The 21,566-nt window shown below is 39.0% G+C and overlaps 1 protein-coding gene across 19 annotated transcripts in view; it reads right to left on the bottom strand.

The window, feature by feature from the left end:
• Positions 1 to 269: 269 nt before the first annotated feature.
• The window catches only part of LOC121951929 (discs large homolog 1-like protein), a 122,234-nt gene continuing 100,937 nt past the window's right edge, over positions 270 to 21,566 (bottom strand). For 10 of the 19 annotated variants that reach the window (XM_088085991.1, XM_088085975.1, XM_088085977.1 and 7 more), the window contains 8 exons: positions 14,489 to 14,588; positions 9,765 to 9,806; positions 8,098 to 8,148; positions 6,899 to 7,000; positions 6,636 to 6,808; positions 5,835 to 5,944; positions 4,384 to 4,475; positions 270 to 3,061 (listed from right to left, as the gene is read on the bottom strand). In XM_088085991.1, coding sequence (XP_087942117.1) covers positions 2,955 to 3,061; positions 4,384 to 4,475; positions 5,835 to 5,944; positions 6,636 to 6,808; positions 6,899 to 7,000; positions 8,098 to 8,148; positions 9,765 to 9,806; positions 14,489 to 14,588 — 777 coding nt within the window. In that variant the 3' untranslated portion in view covers positions 270 to 2,954. Of the gene's footprint in view, positions 3,062 to 4,383; positions 4,476 to 5,834; positions 5,945 to 6,635; positions 6,809 to 6,898; positions 7,001 to 8,097; positions 8,149 to 9,764; positions 9,807 to 13,472; positions 13,507 to 14,488; positions 14,589 to 21,566 lie in introns of all 19 variants that reach the window. The other 9 variants (XM_088085976.1, XM_088085992.1, XM_088085986.1 and 6 more) reach the window with 3 other exon arrangements.

Here is a 21,566-nt window from a genome sequence, read left to right as displayed (position 1 = left end):
GACACACACACACGCTCACACACATACACACAGACACACACACTCTCACACTCACACACACACACACACACACACACTCTCACACTCACACAGACACACACACACGCTCACACACACACACACACACACACACACACACACACACGATAAAGAAAATGAGTAAAAATCAAAAGAAAACGAACCTCGGCCCAACACACAAAAACATAAGTGTGTGAAAGTGAAAACCACAGAAGAAGAGGAGGAGGAAGAGAGCACGGCACCACGCTGTGTTTTCTTGTTAAGTTTTTATTATGCTTAAAAAAGAAAATTAAAAGACAGAGGAGGTGGTGATCAAAGAAAAAGAAAAAATATATATTCAAATATCTTTATACTTTTCTATTCATATATGATTAACAATGCAAAGAAAATAATTCCGTAGTAGTAGTGCTTAAGTAAAGTTCAATATAGACTTTTATTATAACAAAATAGGCAGTTTACCGAGGGTTAAATATCTGTCAAAATCTCATTGTACAATAAGAACCTGCCGACACCTGGAGGTGGCAGCTCGTCTCCAGGTGCACCAATCACCGCGTGATCACATGATCGACATCGTTTCCATGGTAAGACACTGACGACGCTGACGGACGTCTGACGGGGTTCGAGCTCGCGTCACGAGAGGGCGCCGCTCCGGACAACAGCAGCCCAAACACACCGATGATAACCAAAATAACAACAACAACAATAATTTCCATTCAAAAAAAACAACAAAATCAGTTCAGTAAAATCAAGTTTAAAATCAGAGTTACACTGAAAAACATCCGGCGTCACTCTGCCTTTAAAGACTCGCCTCAGTCAAAATCTGACGCTGAAAATATTTCACGCTGTTTTCAACAAAGCTCGTTAATTTCACTAAATAATTTTAAAAATCAAAACATTTTCATAATAAATACATCATAGTTCCAAAAAAACCTAGTTTTATCTGTATTATGACATATTTTTCCTAATAAAAAGGTAGTTTTATTTTAATTATGTAATCTTCAAATTTGATTTGTTATATTTATTATTTTTGACAATTACTTTTCCTGTAATTACTAGTTTAACTGAAATAGTTTTCGCATTGTAAGTATTTTTTCTAAACTATGAAATAAAAAATAACTTTTGATTTTTTCTTAATTTGAAAAAAAAATCCTTGTGATGAGTTTTATCGACATAAACTTTCCCATAAAATTCTGTTTTTGCAAATTAAGTAACATTACCAACTCAAAGTTTTTCAGATTTGCCTCATAATTACGAGATATTTACTCAAAAAATGTTCGTCATAATAAGACATATTATTGTTTTTTCGACAATGAAAAAATAAATTATTTTTTCACCGATAATCTTAATTCAGAAAAAAATCTCCTGTAACAAGTTTCTCTTAATAAAAAGGTTTTTCCAAGTTAATGTTCGAAAGATGTATTTTTTAATTGAGTTTTCTTGTGATCTAACTTGGTTTTGATTGATTTTTTTGCTTGTAATTAAGATATGAAGACTAGTTTCTTTTGCCTATGAGGTTATTATTCAGTGATGAAATTCATATATATTTCAGTATTATGACTAAAACAAATCACATTTTTTTTATATTCTTCTTATAATCATAATTTACCTGAAGCTAAGAAATCCTAATTTTGATTTTTCTATGGATTATAAGGTAAATTTCATGTGATTTTCACCTAATAGTGTTTTTTAATAAATTAGTTGACTTATATATTTTTCATATTTCCAAAATTATGAGTTTTCTACTAGTTTTCATTTGAAATTATTTTGCTTTTCATAGTTTAAAAACAAAAAGAGCAATAAAAAGCTTTTTTTGGGTCTATAATTACAAGAAAACATGAGATAGTTTCTTTTAATGATAAACAACATTTTCATAAAGTTTTATGTAATTAGCAAACATTTCCTTAAATTCTGACAGTTTTCTTCTGATAATGAGCCAAAATTATGAGGTTTTGTCTCCAGTTTATTTTTATTTTCAGGTGAATTTAATGTCCTGAAAATGTGATTCATTTTCTTGCTATCAAGTGGAAACAGGTTGAAATATTATTTTTTTAAATCAAATGTTTGAGTGAAAACGAGGCTTTAGATCGAATTTCACAGACAGAAATGAATCGAGATGTTTTTTTTACAGTGCAAGTAGAATAACGAGTGCTGTGAGCTTCAACGTCTAAAATGCAAAATGTTCAGTAATAAAATTTAGAATCCATAAAGTGAAAAGAGTCGGTTATTTCTCGTCTGGATGAAATGAAGAGAAGGAGTGAGGCTCCACGGCGCCCCCCAGCAGCAGAGCAGAACCCTGCAGAGCGTCCTGACAAATGTCCTGCAGCAGCGAGGAGCCGAAATAATAAAAAACAAACTAAACGTGAGGCGGATCAAATGTAAAAAAAAAAGAAAGAAAGAGAAGAAGAAAAACGCTGAAATGCAGAACAGAAGAAGAAAAGCTGTGACGTCAGACGCCGAAGGGGCTGATGGGAAATAAATGGGGTTATTAACCCACATGCTGTTAAAGCTCAAACGTGCAAAGTTTTGCTTTTTTGTGTCTCCGCCGGACGCCGCCTGAGACCGAAACTCTCCGCTTACACTACAAGACAAAAAAAAATTAAAAAAGGAGGGGAAAAACCCGCGAAAATAAAAAAGGATTCTTCGTACGTCTCTTCTCGCCACTTTCATGGACACGTCTTCTTCTTCTTCTTCTCCCTTAAACATTAAGGAGCTGTACCGTGTTGAGAGTGATGTCATCAAACTTCCTGTGTGCTTTACTCTGCTGGTCAGGAAACCCAACAATGGAGTCTTATCAGGCCAAACAAAAACGAAACCAAACGGCGCTCTGGTCGTATCGCTGATGGGGGGGCTGCCGTCTGCAGGTCGACTTTTCTTTTCAAAGAAAAACAGAGTGAATCTAAAGAGACGGAGCGATGGAGCACACAGAGTGCTGAACCTCATAATTTCTCCTTGGACTGAACCCAGATGAACGGACCCGACTGCTCCTCGATGATCTGCTTCACCTGATCGTAGATCTCCTCCAGCGTGTCGCCCTGAACGATGGCTGCAACAAAAAACAACGACTCGACGTCAGACGTGTCTCTGCTGAGAACATGTTTTCATGCGTTATTAGTCAGAGTAGAATTTGGGTGAAATTTTGTTAAAACTAGCGCCTGAATTCTTGAGTTATGGCCAAAAACATGTTGTGTACGGTCACAATGACCATAAATCTAACCACCAAAATTTAATCAGTTCGTTGTTGAGCCCAAGTGGAGGTTTGTGCCAAATTGGACGACATTCCCTCAAGTTGTTATTGAGATATTGCGTCCATAAGAACGACATGGATGCATGGTCAGTGATGGTGGTTACCTTGAAACACAAAAATCTAATTCATCCTTGAGTCCAAGTAGACGTTTGTGCCAAATCGGAAAAAAATTCCTTAAAGTGCTTCTTGAGATACTGCGTTCACTGGAAGAAGCTGGATGCAAAGTCACAGTGAATCTGCCCTTTGATAGCAAAATCGATGAGACTATCCTCGAGTCCAAGTGGATGTTTGTGCCAAATTTGAGGAAAGTCTCTTTAGTTGTTCTTGTGATATCACATTTACAAGAATTAGATGGATGCAGGGTCATCGTGACCTTTGACAACCAAATTGTAATCAGTTCATTGTTGAGTCCAAGTGGACGTTTGTGTTAAATTTGAGGAAATTTTGTCAAGTTGTTGTTGAGATATTATGTCCATGAGAATAACATGGACACTAGGTTACACTGATCTTGACCTTTGAACGCCAAAATCTAATAAGTTCATCTTTGAGCCCAAGTAGACATTTGTGCCAAATCTGAAAGAAATTCCTTTAAATGCGTCTTGATTCATCGCGTTCACTGGAAGAAGCTGTGTGCAGAGTCACAATGGACTTGCTCTTTTAAAGCAAAATCTATCAAGTCCATTTTTGAGTCCAAGTGGATGTTTGTGCCAAATTTGAGGTAATTCCATCAGGGTGTTGGAGATACCACATTCACAAGAATGACATGAACACAAGGTCACAGTGATCTTGAACTTTGAACACCAAAACCTACTGAGTTCACTTCAGTTGAGTCCAGGTGGACGTTTGTGTCAAATTTGAAAAAAATCCCTGAAGTTGTCGTTGAGATATGCCGCAGGAAAATGGCGGGGGAGAAACTGTTGGCTTCATTAAGAGAAAACGTCTGTTCACTGAGCATGTGCAGAGACAGAAATGTAAAAAAGGAAACACGCTGTTTCTCACGTTGAGCTGCTGAACTGAACGAAAGCGTAGACACAGTGAATGAAGGAACATGAGGTCCTGCAGGGCGTCTTGTTTGTGACATCAGAGTTTGGCGTGCGGCCCTACAGGTGGCGCTGTCTCACCTGTGAAATGCTCGGTGAACTCCTGCTCCAGCTTGGTGGCTCTGTCGAAGGTTTTCCTGCCCTGCTCCTCCGTCAGACGCTTGTTCATCTCCCTGCAGCCGCAAACATCACACAGAGGAAACGACACCACCGTCACGTCACGTCACGTCACGTCACGTCACGTCACGTCACGTCACGTCACGTCACGTCACGTCACGTCACGTCACGTCACGTCACGTCACGTCACGTCACGTATCACCGCCATTTCATCGAGGGGTTCATTACCACCATGACGTCGAGGTGGTCATCACCGCTAACACGTCATGACCGTCATCACGTCAGGGCTCAAATTACCCCCAAGCATTTTCACATTTTAAGTGATGTTTGTTTTTTAGAAACCGAAGAACTCCTGATATATATTTTAGTTTATTTTTGTAAGTATAAGAATTTTCTTGGAATTAGGATCTCTTAATTATCAGACAGCTTTTTTCATAATTTTCTAATAATGACTTTGTGTGGAAAGTAGTTTTTTAGTTATATTAATTTATACTATCAAATAACATATATATATTAAAAATATATATATGTGTGTGTGTGTGTGTGTGTGCGCGTGTAAAATAAACAATAACCTGTCACTTTCAGTACCATATACATGTTTCTATATGTATTCATTCATAATTAATATTTAAATAAATAAAAATATATTGTTATGTAAATATATATATATGTGTGTGTGTGTGTGTGTGTGTGTGTGTGTATGTATATGTATATGTATGTGTATATATATATATATATGTGTGTGTGTGTGTGTGTGTGTGTATATATATATGTATGTATATATATGTGTGTGTGTGTGTGTGTATATATACATATATATATATACATATATATATATATATGTGTGTGTATGTATATATATACACACACACACATATATATATATATATATATATATATATATATATATATATATATACATACATATATATATATATATATATATATATATATATATATATATATATATATATATATATGGGGGGTGTATTTTTTGTTGTTTTACTTTTCGATGGTATGTTAATGTTGTGTTTTTTTTGTTATTATATGTTTATATTATGTCTGGTCTTTGTACTAAAACACAAAAGCTTATAACATGTATGTGTTTCTGATATATGTATATGTATTATTTTAAAAAGTTCTCAGAACTTTAAGATGATTAAGAGACATTTTTCTATCATTTATCAAGCAAATTATGGGAAAGTTTTCTTGTGATTATGAGGATTTTGATAATGACACAGCATCTGCAGTATTTTGTTCCTTTAGTGACAATAATGTACAATAAAAATCTGAATTTGTCAAGAGAAATCAGAGTTCATGTTTCAGGTGGAAGAAAACTAACAGAAACGACAGAACGTCGTGTTTTTATTTTTTCCGGTAAAGATGTTTGTGAGGAGGCGGCAGGTTTGACTCACATGATGTTCTCCACGGATTTGGGTTTGATGAAGATGGCGATGGGATGAAGCTGAGCCAGCTGAAGTCTCTTGATGGCGTTCCCCGACACGTCCAGGATACAGTGTTTACCCTGAAAACCACAGAAGAACAGGAGTTTTTATAAAATGAAAATCTAAATTTTGCATTTTAAAAACAATAACAGAACCAAATGCAGTGAAGGATTTTGACTGTAGAACAGCTGAGTGTTTGACAGCCACAGCGCTGAAACAGACACACAGAGGTGGAATGCGACACCCTGATCCAGCGCGGACATGTCCGACATAACCGATATAGTCTTGCCTATGTTAGATATTTCAGTTTTTAAAAATTCTGTTAACCCTTTCCCCACTGGAGCTGCCAACTCCCACACATCTGCCGTGCATCTCACGCTTTTGGGCTCTGTCTCACGCTCTCATGACACCGAGGAAAAACACAGCGAGGGCAGTGTTGAACGATCATGTAAAAAAGTGAGCGACTTTGACTGCAGAATAGCTATATATATATATATATAGTTTTTTTTTTAAGGAAAATTTGGCCATTTTTCATTTCTTAAAAAAAATTAAATAAAATATAGTGACACTTTTTTTTTTTTTTACAGAAACGTACGTTTTCCCTCCATGTTTGTTAAATCACTGAAGATCTCTACAATCGTAAATATGCCCAACAGTCCTTCAGGGTGAATTTAAAGACGTGTTTTTTGTGTCGGCCCGAGCAGACTGAGCGTTATCTGAGTGTAAACTGCGTGCGGAGACGAGCTGCTGACTGAACCCGGGAGTCGGTACCTTCTCAGCCACCTCTCGGACCGACTGGACGCTGGTTCCATACAGGTGGTTGTTGTACTGTCCCGCCTCGATGAACTTGTGGTCCTGGATGTCCTTCTCCATCTGCTCTCTGGACACCACGAAGTGATAGTCTCGGCCGTCCACCTCGTAGTCCCGTTTCGGTCGGGTGGTATCTGAGACACGAGGAGGAGGAGAAGCTTTAACGTCTGTACGAACGGGTTTTTATTTCACTTTAATATGGGCCGCCATCTGCGTGGACTCACGGGGGACGCAGGATCCGAATTTGTCGGGGAACTCTGAGATCAGGTCGTCGTTGATCCGATCCTTCATGGGGCCGAGGATGATGACGGGACGGGTGTAGTTCACTGTCAGAGAGGACGGAGACAGGAAGTGATCAGACATCATCAGCATCAACTTCAGAAAGAAACCGACACTTTTCTTTAAAAAACAGATCATCAGACATCAGCGATCTCACTGTTCTCAAACCGTAATCTGATCATAATTAAATACCATAACAAATCACAGAGTCATTATGACGACTCAGAGGTGAAATACATCACTGGATTTTTAAATACTGATATTATGAGAATAAATTGCCCCAAAACAACCCCTGAAATTAAATAAGTAAATAAATATTATTAAATTTTATGTATTTTGTCTACCACAAAATTAATATTAGCTATGAAAATATACATTTATATATATATATATATATATATATATATATATAAAAGAAAAACATTTTTAAAAAATGTTTAATACTTTTTTTTAATAATTTTTTTTGGTATTCTGTTTCGATTATTTTATTTTTTCCTTCAAAAATTTTAATCTTTAGTTTTTCTTTTAAAAAAGAGGTGATTTTTATAGACACAAAAAATTGGCAAGTTTTAAAGAAAAATATTGTGGTGATTTTTACTTTTTATTTTAGGGGTTTTCTAAAGAAAAAAAATGGCAATTTCTAAAGAAAAATATTTAGGTGATTTTTTTCTCTTTAAGAATGGCCTGACAGTTTCAAAGGAAAATATAGCAATTTGTAGAAATTTACATGATTTGTGTTTCTTAAAACAAAATCTTTTCTTTTTAAAGAAAAAAAAGCAATCTTTTCTGAGAAAAAATCTGGGTTTTTTAAAAGTTTATTTAAAGAAGGCATTTTAAAAGAAAAATATTTTGGTAATCTTGTTTTCGTCAAAATGCTCTGAAAATTTTTAGAGAAAAAATATTGGAAAGTTTTACAGACAAAATGTTTCACTTTTTTGTGAGAAATATAGTTTGGCAATTTTTTTCTAACCTTGCAATTTTTTTTTTTTTTTAAAGAAAACATGTCTCACAAACCCACGGGCCTGTTGGACAGCATGTTATTAGACAGGTTTGTGAAACCAAATTCTATGACTTTTTTTAATGGCTGCATAAACTCTGTATCACACACGAGACCCTCCAAAAACAGTTTGGCTGCTCTGCTCACCTTCCTGCTGAGTGACGGGTTCATACGACAGAACGTACTCCTCCTGCCCACCTGCACACACACACACACACACACAGACACACACAGACACACACACACACACAGACACGCACACACACGCACACACACAGACAGACACACACACACGCACACACACACACACACACAGACAGACACACACACACACACACACACACACACACACACACACACACACACGCACACACACACGCACACAGTTAGTGAGAGGAGAGTTTAACAGTTAGCTGCATTAACAGGTTTACTGGAGGGACCACAGAGAGGGATGAAGACTGAGGAGGAGGAGGTGCAGGAGGAGGAGAGATGAAGTGAGGATGAGAGCAGGTTTAGCTCAGGTCAGAAATGATCTGTGGTTAGTTTGTGTCTGCACTGAGCGGGCGCTGTGATTCCTGCTGGACTTCATGTGTAAAATGTGACGCTGAGCGTCTTTAATCCGAACGCGGCTCCGTCGCTCCTGCAGGAGGCTCACAGCTGCAGCCGAGCTCTAACTGACAGAACCAGGGAGACAAGCGGCGATACGCCAACCACTGTACGGGAGAACACTTTAGAGGTACCTGTACGTGACTCCAAGGCCAAATCTGGCCCCTGATAGGGCCCCTGGTGGCCCCCCAAGCATTTTCTAATTCACAATAAAAATAAAGTGATGGACTCTGTGAACAGTTTTTGTCCTTTTAGTCTCCATAAGGTGTCAGAGACATGAAACAGCATCAAAATAGAGCTTGTTGATCAAAAAAAGAGCCAGAGGAGGATCCCCCACACCCCCGACAGAGGACACAGCTGAGACACTGATGTCCTAAAGTCTGAGAAACGTCCTAAAATAAAAAATAAGTTCTGAAATCCTAAAAAATGTTCTAATATTCTGGAAATGTCCCAAAATCTGAGAAAAATCCTAAAATCTTCGACATGTCCTAAAATTAAATTTAAAAAAAAATTCCTCAAGTCTGAGAAACATCCTGGAATCCTTGAAATGTTTTAAAATCTGAAAAAATCCCAGAAAAGTCCAACAAACATCCTAAAAGCCCAAATGTGCTGAGAAAATACGAGAAAATAGAGTCCAAGTTGAAAAATACCAATCTTGAACTTTAACTAATGAAAAATCAGAGTTTAGATGTTTTTTGCAAATTAAGATTTAAGGGAAATACATGATGATGATACATAATATATATACATATAGAAGTACATACATATATATGTATATATAAAATATTTATTTAATTTGAACTAAATGTATTGAAATTGTGTTAAGAAACACAGAAACATGCTGTTGTGTATTTATGGAAAAGATATCTGCGTCTGACCACTCGAACAAAGAAAAACTTGTTAAATCTAAAGAGTCAGAAAATGATTTCGGAGCCGTGAGTCACAGCAGAGTCAGAAAAACACTTGTTGACTCGTGAAGGACTCGTGTGAGAGACCTGAGGTGGAGCGTGCTGGTTTACAGTCCATGCAGCAGTCAGGACGGACAGGCAGCGTTCAGGGACGTTTAGCAGGAACATAAAGTGTGTGTGTGTGTGTGAGGTCATGCTGTTATCAGCCAATCAGCAGCCTGTGCTGGTTGATGACATCAGTGCGGGGGTTAGCGGTTAGTGTCGGAGCGCTGAGCGTTGACGGCGGAGGGTCACACTTACGGTAGCTACTCTCGCTATCGCTGGCGTTAGAAGTCACGTGTTCTGCAATCACAACAAAACACAGGACACACGGGTCAGCGCCGCTTTCCCATGATGCCACGGTAACAGAGAGGACTCGACGTAACGGCAGCAGATCAGTAAATCACAGAGTTAATCACACGTCACAGAATAAACCTCCTCTAACAGCTGATCAACAACACTTCAAAACCTCTGGGAACCAAAACCGCCAAAAACGTTCTGAAAATGTTTTTAAAGTCTCACATGCAGAAAAAAAGCAGAAAAAAATGATCAATCGATTCAAATCTGAAATATTGTCGTCGTTTTTTCAGTTTCCTGAAGCTGGCTGTTTGTGGGAGAAATTAACTGATCATTGGATCAATATCTCGTACGGATGAAGACGATCAAAACCAGCAGTCAGCTGATGCTCATTTATCGAACTGAAACGCTCGCCGTGAGCGTCAGAGCGACCGTCGCTAAATCCGGAGCACTGCATTCTGGGAGCGTCACGGCGACTCTGGGCGCTCTGCCTGAGGAGGAGCAACCCAGCGAGCAATTTTTGGTTCTAAAAACATAAAAGTTTTCTTTTAGTCCCCAGAATGTTCTTCTTAATGTTCAGGTAACATTCTCCATAAACATCCAAATATGTTACACATACCACATCACATTTTCATAAAAAAAGTTGCGTAATCTCAGGTCTAAATAACATGTTCTGAATGCTGCTTTTAAAACGTTCTCCCTTTGTTCTCATGTAACGTTGTGGGAATGTTTCATAAAGAACATTCTCTGATCTGTCACCTCTCACCATCACCAAAACATCCTGACAATATTACAGCTCAAACGTTACGTCTCAGTCAGCATTTAACCTCACAGGAACATTATTTGAAATGATAAACATCCTTAAAACGTTCTTTGAACGTTAGATTAAAATGTTTTCTTTGTGGGAACGTTCCCTGTTAGCTGGGACCATTAAACCAATGGAATGTTTTAGTAACATTTCACATTTTACAAGTTTTCTTTCAGTTCCCAGAACGTTCTTCTTAAGGTTCAGGTAACATTCTCCATAAACACCAAAATATGTTCATCTTTAACGACTTTAGTTAACAAGTATTATTATATCGTACAGTATATAGTATTATTATATCGTACAGTATATAGCATTATTATATCGTACAGTATATAGTATTATTATAAATTACAGTATATAGTATTATTATAAATTACAGTATATAGTATTATTATAATGTACAGTATATATTATTATAATGTACAGTATATAGTATTATTATAATGTACAGTATATAGCATTATTATAATGTACAGTATATAGTATTATTATAATGTACAGTATATAGTATTATTATAATGTACAGTATATAGTATTATTATAATGTACCGTATATAGTATTATTATAATGTACAGTATATAGTATTATTATAATGTACAGTATATAGCATTATTATAATGTACAGTATATAGTATTATTATAAATTACAGTATATAGTATTATTATAATGTACAGTATATAGTATTATTATAATGTACCGTATATAGTATTATTATTATAAATTACAGTATATAGTATTATTATAATGTACAGTATATAGTATTATTATATCGTACAGTATATAGCATTATTATATCGTACAGTATATAGTATTATTATAAATTACAGTATATAGTATTATTATAATGTACCGTATACAGTATTATTATAATGTACAGTATATAGTATTATTATAATGTACAGTATATAGTATTATTATAAATTACAGTATATAGCATTATTATAATGTACAGTATATAGCATTATTATAATGTACAGTATATAGCATTATTATAATGTACAGTATATAGTATTATTATAAATTACAGTATATAGTATTATTATAATGTACAGTATATAGCATTATTATAATGTACAGTATATAGCATTATTATAATGTACAGTATATAGTATTATTATAATGTACAGTGTATAGCATTATTATAATGTACAGTATATAGTATTATTATAATGTACAGTATATAGTATTATTATAATGTACAGTATATAGTATTATTATAATGTACAGTGTATAGTATTATTATAATGTACAGTGTATAGTATTATTATAATGTACAGTGTATAGTATTATTATAATGTACAGTATATAGTATTATTATAATGTACAGTATATAGTATTATTATAATGTACAGTGTATAGTATTATTATAATGTACAGTGTATAGTATTATTCAGGTTAAAACAGCATCTCAAGCCACGTTTCCAGAGGCTTTAAATGTTCCCTGAAATATAAACTGCAAATCATTCTTTGCGCTTTTTGCAAAGACGCTGCAGAGGTGAGGGAACCAAGGTGAGGGAACATAAACACAGTTTGATTCATCAGGAGAAAAAGACGTCTGTGAAACCTGAAGCTCCGGGTGGGTCCAGGTGTGACGGAGCACCTGAACAAACACGGAGCTACGAGAGGAGTGAAACTGACGACTGACGGAGAGACTGGAAGAGATGGAGCTCCGGTCCTCTATGGTCGGTGATGATGAAGAAGAAGAAGAAGAAGAAGGAGAAGAGGAGGAGGAGGAGGAGGAGGAGAGAGAGGAAGGTCTCCGTGTCCACCAGGAACCGACTTCAGCTTCTCCAGCGTGAGCGAAACATTTCATTCGGTGTTTTAGTTCATGAATGTGATGACGCACAGCGAGGCGTCCGGATACGCCCATCGAACACTTCAGGATTTTAGGACAATTTTAGGATTTCAGGATTTTTCTAGGATTTTAAGACATTTCTTGGATTTTAAGACATTTCTCGGAATTTGGGAAATTTCAAGGATTTCAGGACATTTTTAGGATTTTAGGATATTCCTTGGATGTAAGGGATTTCGGGTTATTTAAGGGTTTTTGGAAATTTCAAAGATTTTAGGACATTTCCAGGATTTCAGGACATTAGGGTCTTGTGGAGACGTCTCTGCGTGGACTGCAGCCTTTAGCACAGGAGCGGACGGCCGGTGTTTAGGTGTTTAGATGTTGAATTGTTTGCGGTCAAACGATTCCTTTTTTAAATCTGAATCAACGGCTGAATTGAAAAGTAAAAAAAGTAAGTGAAAAGTAAAATTCTTGAAAAGCTTTGAGGTCGATTTTGACGAGGTGCAGCCGTTCTTCCCACATTTTCTCCATCGGGACTCAGACTGCAGCGTCGTCGCTCTTCGGTGTTATTTGTTTTTCGGGGTCGTGACGATCATAAAGCGGACACGTGTGTGAAGAGTTTTTCGTGTAAATGTTCTGAGATAAACAGCCGAAATGTTTCAGCACATTCCTAAACGTCACGGTAAAGACGGCAGCAGCTTTTCACGCCTTACACCGAGTTAATTCAGCCTGATTTTAGACAGTTTTCTTTTTTTTGGTTAATGTTTGTTTTCTGCCCACGGAGACCCGAACTCTGACGTTTGTCTCTTCATGATTGACCGTAATCTGAATATTGATGATGTTACCGTGAACGTTCATAAAAACAGGAAAAAAGAGAATTATACGGTGGAAAGAGAAAAATGTGACTATAAGTACTTTTATATTTTACTTTTTTATTTTCTTAGCTTTGACTCTGTCTTTGTGACGCTCTCCGTTCGTGCTGGCTGAAGACGGATCCTGGTGGAGCCCAGGTGGCTGATGGGAGTATTCTGGGGGACAGAGGGGGTTGAGGTGGTGGGGGGGACACTTACTGTGGCCTTTGGACAGCATGTCGTCACTGTTGTCCTGCGGTCAGCGCAGCCGAGCGAACAACGAGGAGAAAACAACACAACAAGTTATGAGTTTCAGCGACAGACAGAGAGAGCAGAGGGGACGCCGCCGGCCAGCGGCGGCAGGGCGGCCATTTTGGCTCCAACGAGGAGGACTATTGCAGAGCGGTGATACTCAACTTATGGCCCGCGGGCTGAATCTGGCCCCTGACGGGGGCCACCAGTTTCTATCTGACTATAAAAATAAAGTGAGCTGAGACACTGATGCCCTAAAATCTGAGAAACGTCCTACAATCCCAGAAATCTTAGCCAGTCTTAGAAGTGCCCCAAAAACCTCAGAAATGTCATATTATCCAAGAAAACGTCCCAAAATCCTATAAACATCTAAAAATCCTGGAATTGTCCTAGAAATCCAAAAATGTCCCAAAACCCCAGAAACATCCTATAATCAAAGGAATGTCCTAAATCCTTCAAACATCCTAAAGTCCTAAAAACTTCCTGAAATCCTAAAAATGTCCTCAAATCTGAGAAATGTCCTAAAATCCTAGAAATCTTATAAATTCCTAAGAAACATCCCCAAATCCTACAAACATCCTGAAATAAAAAACATCCTAAAGTCTTAAAAACGTAATAAAATCCTACTAACATCCTAAAAACGTTGAAATGTCCTAAAATCCTGAAAATGTCCTAAAATCATCCCGAAAAACATCCTACTATGTGTCATAATGAGGCCCCTGTCATTATGTGGCCCCCTGTGATTTTGTGGCCCCCTGTCGTTTTAAAAGTGGCCCCTGAGAGGAGCCAGTTGAGTATCGCTGCTGTTCAGACCAATAATCTGCCGTCTGCACTGTTGACTGAACCACCCGGGTTATTTTAGCCACGCCCTGTTGCCGTGCCAACCGGTGCGTCTGCAGCACGCCGCCACCAGCTGACCTCTCTTCCTGTCGCCCGACCCCATCGCCCCGCCCACCCCCCTCACGCCGCACTGGGATACTTACGGTCGACATCGCTGGTCTCCTGCTCACTCGCCTCTTTGCTCTTGTAGAACGGAAACTTTCGGGAAAAGAGGTTCTTTTTACGCTTGTCATTGAGAGACTGCTGAGGAGGAAGAGGAGGAGGAGGAGGAGGAGGAGGAGGAGGTGATGGGATTAAAAAAAAAGAGGAGGAGATGAGGGGAGTCTGATGTCGGTTTGCTTTTTCTCTGAGTCTGTGGCGAACAGGAAACTCAAAAAATAAAACTAAAAATAAAAAGTGACACTAAACATGTAAAAAACAACCTCAAAAAAAGCCTCAAAAACACGACGATACATGTTATTTATATTTAACCCTTTGAAACCTGAACAAACTGGCTTGATTTCTTTCAGAGGTGCGAGAGGAGGAAGGCAAAGAGTAAAATAACTAAAAAAATGGCCAAAAAAAAGAATGAAAAAATACAATAAAAATAAAACAAATGTGGAAATGACGTTAAGGAAGTGCTAAAAAAAGGAAAAATTAAAATAAAAATATTGAATTTTGTAGAATAATTCTAAATATAAATAATTATGAGATTTATAAGTGAACATTTCTCGACATTTTTCCCTTTCTTTGGATAACATATATTTTCCTCCAGCTAATTTTGTTTATTTTATTATCATCAAATGATCATTTATTTTTTTTAATTACAGCCTATATGTGTATATATTTTTAACCAATTTAAATATTTTGCTGGTCTGCTGGCTGATGGTGTCGTGGTGAACTGAAATGTATAATATTATTCTTTTTAATATGTGCTAAATAAAACAAATCAAAATCACCTTATATCAGTTTTTTTCTTTGCAATTTGCGGGACGTTTCCTTTCAGGATGCTCATTGCCTTTTTTTCCAAAATTTAAAATAAGTGATATAAAAATAACCAAATTTTTTTCAGGTTTCAGAGGTTAGCTGATTTTCAGTTTCTAATTTCTTGCACTTTGCTGAATATTTCTTGGCAAGCTCATTGCTTTTCCTCCATGTTTTTAGAAATCAAACCAATTCACTCAGATTTTAAAGGGTTAAATCACTTGTGAAAAGCAACTGAATGCAGCACAAGAAAAGTGATGTTGATCCAGGATTCAAAGGGTTAATCGGGCACAGCTGTCTCACTAACACCAATTTTAAAAGAGAAACCTGCGAAAAATGGATCAGAAACCGAAATTCTGCGTTTAAATTTTCTCTTTGTTTGTTTCCTCAAATATTCAGTGAATATTTTTGTTATTATTGTTATTATCATCATCATCATCATCATCATCATCATTATTATTATTATTATCATTATTATTATATAAGCGGTTTAATAAACAGCTGGAGTTTAACACAGCGACAGTGAAGGCAGCAGACGTCAGAGACAAAAGCAGGACGAGGACAAACTGGACATGCAGAAAACATGCAGAGAGACAGCGGAGACAAGCTGAGGGGACACGTCCAGCTGCTGTCAGAGACGAGTTATGACTGGTGGGACTGAAACAGTTTGAATAGAGGAGCTACGCCTCCATGGCACTGACCTTTTCTGTTGAAGTGATTTTATTTTATTGATTTATTTTATTTTATCCGATCTAATTTTATTCCTTTAGTACGACGGAGGATTAGGGCCACATTAAGGAAAAAAAAAAAATTATTTATGAGATTAAAGTCATTAGTTACGAGATTAAACTCATTATTAACGAGAAAAAACTCATTATTAATGAGAAAAAAGTCATTAGTTACGAGATTAAACTCATTATTAACGAGAAAAAACTCATTATTAATGAGAAAAAAGTCATTATTTACGAGATTAAACTCATTATTAACAAGAAAAAACTCATTATTAATGAGAATAAAGTCATAATATTCAAACCTGCTGCTTTTGGAGACACTTGATTTGTTTCTTGAGACACAATGAAACCCTCTGAATAGCCTGTAGATGCATCCAACCATAACCCTGCAGCCGTTTCTCCCTCCAGAAAAGCAGCAACATCCTCTAAGTCCGACTGGTTCTTTCGCCGGAAAAGATGCAATTTCTTGCATATTCTTTTTAAAGTCCTGATACTTATGATAATGTGATGCTGATGTGCCAAAAGATTAAGTATCTCCTTGTTTGTGAAACCTATCCTAAAATACAACTCAACCAAATCCTCCGTAGCCCTCATGTTAACAAGTGTCTCCAAAAGCAGCAGGTTTGAATATTATGACTTTATTCTCATAAATAATTACTTTATTCTCGTTAATAATGACTTTTTTCTCGTTAATAATGAGTTTAATCTCATTAATAATGACTTTTTTCTCATTAATAATGACTTTTTTCTCGTTAATAATGAGTTTTTTCTCGTTAATAATGACTTTTTTCTTGTTAATAATGACTTTTTTCTCGTTAATAATGAGTTTAATCTCATTAATAATGACTTTTTTCTCGTAACTAATGACTTTAATCTCGTAAATAATTTTTTTTTTTCCTTAATGTGGCCCTGTCTTTAAAAATATTTGGGAATTTTTTTGGTTTCAAATATTTTGGTGATTTGTTTTCTTGATTTATTTTATTTTATCTGATCTGATTTTATTCCTTTAGTAATCTCACATCTTTAAAAACATTTGGCAATATTTGGCAACTTAAGAAGAAAAAAAACTTTAAAATCACATTCATGAAAGCATTTCACCATAATTATAAAGAATAATACTGAATATATCGTTTAACAACAATGAATAATTTTTAATTTTGTAGAAAACAGTTCATTTTAATCAGCTGAGCTCTTCTGCCTTTAACTTAAAGAGAAAAATAAACTTTTCCAGGAGATTGAGACAAATATTAAAGAGCAGATATTCTCTGAGAGGACCATCGATACTCCTCATCGCTTCTGTTTTGATTTTTCTTGCCATTTTTTATCTGTCTTCTTCTTCAAAGAATAAATGTTGGTGTTTGAAATGTTTTCTTAAAGAAATTTATAATATTTATAAGAAATAATATTTTAAATTAAATTAAGTCTTAGTGATGGTTTAAAGGAAAATTCTTTTACTTACATTTTTTGGCCATTTACCCATTTTTTTTTTTTTTAATTAAAGTATTAGAAGACACTTAAAAAAAACTTTTCCAGTTTGGAGGGCATGTTTTCAAAAATAAAATATGCCTTTTAAACCTTTGCTATTTTTCTAAGTTCTGGAGATTTGTTTTCTTTCATTTTTAAAATAAAAGTAAAGTTTGGAAGGTTTTTCTTTTTACTGTAAAAATTAAAAAATAGCGATTTTTTTAGAGAAAATATTTGGTGAATCTTTTTCTTTAAAAATTTCAACCGCTGAGCAGGACATTAAAGGACGTTAAAGGACAGTAAAGGACATTAAAGGACGTTAAAGGACAGTAAAGGACAGTAAAGGACAGTAAAGGACAGTAAAGGACAGTAAAGGATGTTAAAGGACAGTAAAGGACGTTAAAGGACAGTAAAGGACGTTAAAGGACAGTAAAGGACAGTAAAGGACGTTAAAGGACAGTAAAGGACGTTAAAGGACAGTAAAGGACAGTAAAGGACGTTAAAGGACAGTAAAGGACAGTAAAGGACAGTAAAGGACCTTTTGATGTTTTCACGAATAAGTGAGTGGCCTCCTTGTGATGACATCATCAGGTCACATGGTGCAGTGTAGTGTTAACCAGCAGGAGGAGGTGAGGAGGAGGAGGAGGAGGAGGTGAGGAGGAGGAGGAGGTGAAGAGGAGGAGGGGGGGAGGAGGAGGAGGAGGTGGTGAGGAGCAGGAGGAGGTGGTGAGGAGGAGAGGGGGAGGAGGAGGAGGTGAAGAGGAGGAGGAGGAGGAGGAGGAGGTGAGGAGGTGAGGAGGAGGGAGGAGGAGGAGGTAAGGAGGAGGTGAGGAGGAGGAGGAGGTGTGGAGGTGAGGAGGAGGAGGAGGTGAGGGGTGAGGAGGAGGAGGTGAGGAGAAGGAGGTGAGGAGGAGGTGAGGAGGCAGAGGAGGTGAGGAGATGAGGGGGTGAGGAGGAGGAGGAGGTGTGGAGGTGAGGAGGAGGAGGTGGGGGGGAGGAGGAGGTGATAAGGAGAAGGAGGAGGTGAGAAGGAGGAGGAGGAGGTGAGGGGGAGGAGGAGGTGAGGAGAAGGAGGTGAGGAGGAGGAGGTGAGAAGGAGGAGGAGGTGAGGAGGAGGAGGTGAGGGGGAGGAGGAGGAGGAGGAGGTGAGGAGGAGGAGGAGGAGGAGGAGGAGGGGAGGGGGAGGAGGAGGAGGAGGTGCGGGGGAGGAGGAGGTGAGGGGGAGGAGGAGGAGGAGGTGAGAAGGAGGAGGAGGAGGAGGTGAGGAGAAGGAGGTGAGGAGGAGGAGGTGAGAAGGAGAAGGAGGAGGTGAGAAGGAGGAGGAGGAGGAGGAGGAGGTGAGGAGAAGGATGTGAGGAGGAGGAGGTGAGAAGGAGGAGGAGGAGGTGAGGAGGAGGAGGAGGTGAGGAGGAGGAGGTGAGGGGGAGGAGGAGGAGGAGGAGGAGGTGAGGGGGAGGAGGTGAGGAGGAGGAGGAGGGGAGGAGGAGGAGGTGAGGGGGAGGAGGTGAGGAGGAGGAGGGGGAGGTGAGGGGGAGGAGGAGGTGAGGAGGAGGAGGAGGAGGTGGGTTTGTGTGAGCAGCAGACATCAATGTCAAGCGTTTCTCTCCGTGTGAGGAGGAGGGGGAGGAGTTGGAGGGGGAGGTCATGCATGTTGTGTGTTTTTTCCTCCCCGTCGTCAGTGCGGCGTGTTAGAGGGCGGGCTGGCGGGCGGCGCTGGGCGGGGCGTTTGGGCAACACGTGTTAAAGCGACACACGTTTTTAAAACAACAAAATAAAGGAGCTGGGGAGGCGCGGCCGCCGAGACGCTCGAGCGGCGAGGAAGAAGAAACATCTCAGAGACGGACGCCAACATGCTGTTAACTGCTCCAAACATTAGTCAGACGTTAGTGGGCGGAGCTCGTCGTCCTCCGACACGTCCACAACACGCCAGAGAAACTCTCACCGCATGCAACACTCACTCAGCACGAAGGGACAGTTCAGACTGTTTACGAGGTTTGTTACGTCTTACGGCAGATGATGTCAGCAAACACGCCCACGGTCCGGAGACAAACGCCACGGTCCGGGGACAAACGCCACGGTCCTGAGACAAACGCCACGGTCCGGAGACAAACGCCGTGGACGTGAAGACAGTCGGTCTCGTGACAAAGTCTGTGTTCGTCTCAATAATTCACTCTAACAGCGGCAGAATATTTTCTCCACTTTATGATCCCGTGAGACCACAAACGTTCGAACTACGTTCATTCTGAGAGCTCAACCAGCACGTCAAACCATCAGAGACCAGCAACAAGTGGGTCAGGACCAGCAGAGACAAGCAGAGACTACCTCAGACCATCTGAGACTAGCAGAGACCATCTGAGACCAGCAGAGACCATCTCAGACCAGCAGAGACAAGCAGAGACCAACAGAGACCAACAGAGACCAGCAGAGACTACCTCAGACCATTTTAGACCAGCAGAAACCATTTCAGACCAGCAGAGACCATCTTAGACCATCTGAGACTAGCAGAGACTAGCAGAGACCATCTGAGACTAGCAGAGACTAGCAGAGACCATCTGAGACCAGCAGAGACCATCTCAGACTAGCAGAGACCATCTGAGACCAGCAGAGACCATCTCAGACCATCTGAGACCAGCAGAGACTAGCAGAGACCATCTGAGACCAGCAGAGACCAGCTCATGCCCATCATCACAGCCAAAAACTGAACACAGGTTTGTCAAGCTAAACTCTCTGTAGCCTGGAAATTGCCTTTTGTAAATTCCATGACTTTCCAGCTTCTGCTGGTTTTAGCTGGTCTTTGCTGGTCTGTGCTGGTCTTTGCTGGTCTGAGTTCAGACTGCCAGCCCAAGTCTGATTTTTGTCATATCCATGTTGATTTTTATGAAATCTGATCCAAACCGCCACATTTATACGACGCGTCTTCAGTCCGGACGCTCCGCTCTTTCACATCAGATGGCGAGATTTTGCGTCTCCATTTTTCCGCCGCTCGTACTTCCGTGTTTGTAATCACCAGCGCACGTACCGACGCCTACATCATTACCACGGCAACCCGTGCAGACAGGTCAGCGCAGAGCACTGACGCAAACGGCAGCGAGGACAGTCTGTCTTCAGGATCCGATCTGAGAAACTAACCGGATTTGCCGGATTTCTGAACGTGGTCTGGTGGTCGTGGTCTGGACCAGGTCCTGCTGGTCTTGTGTGATCGGCCTGTCGAGCTGTGCGCGTTTTTCGGAAGAAGACTGACGTGATTTATGTCCTTTGCCTTTCAAACGTCCCCCTCTTGTTAAGTCTCACAGAAAGTTCGGCGAATAAAACCAGCTAACCGTCAGGAGCGGATGCTGAAACACGCCGTCGCTGCTCCAAACGCTGCTCAAGAGGAAATACGGCGACAAGAAACGTACGCCAAAGAGTACCGTCTGCCGTGGAAACGCTGCGCGGATGTGTTCGTAGGTTCGAGTTCGTAGGTGTTACTGACCACGATTAATCAGTGTTCGTCTCAGAGCGGTCCGTCTCTGAAGACGGCCTCAAAACTTCGACTCTCCTGCTGAAATCGCCGTGTGACATTAACGTGAAGCAGTCGGGATCTCTGCATCACCGACGCTTTAAAGGATAATTAATATTATTATTGTTGTTATTGTTGTTATCTGTAAACACGTGTTGTTGCTGAACTCCTTCACAGCCGTCCGTCGCTCAGCTGACTGTATAAGACACCTCTTCAAAACTCTGAACTGTCCCTTTAAACGCAGCTCAGAGAAAATTCAGACACACACTGAACCAAAGGACAGATTTCCCATGATACCTTGGGTGAATTATGGACAACGCGCCTGTTTTTTGGGGTTTTTTTCATACTGAAATATTGCGGTTTCTCTGTTTGTGTCTGCAGAGAAAATCAGGCAACACTGCATTTTTGTAGAAACACAATATATACGCATGCGTACACACACACACACACACACACACACACACACACTCATATATGCATACACACGCATGCCAAAAAATTTTACTATTGTGAAAAAGTTCAATATTTTAAGAAAGAGACAATTTAATATATTCTCGACTCATA

This window comes from Plectropomus leopardus, chromosome 12, assembly GCF_026936395.1.
Source record: "Plectropomus leopardus strain MGB_pleo_1.0 chromosome 12, ASM2693639v1, whole genome shotgun sequence".
Taxonomy (NCBI): Eukaryota; Metazoa; Chordata; class Actinopteri; order Perciformes; family Serranidae; genus Plectropomus; species Plectropomus leopardus.
Note: the sequence above shows the minus strand (reverse complement) of the source record. Positions and strands in the feature narration are given on the sequence as shown.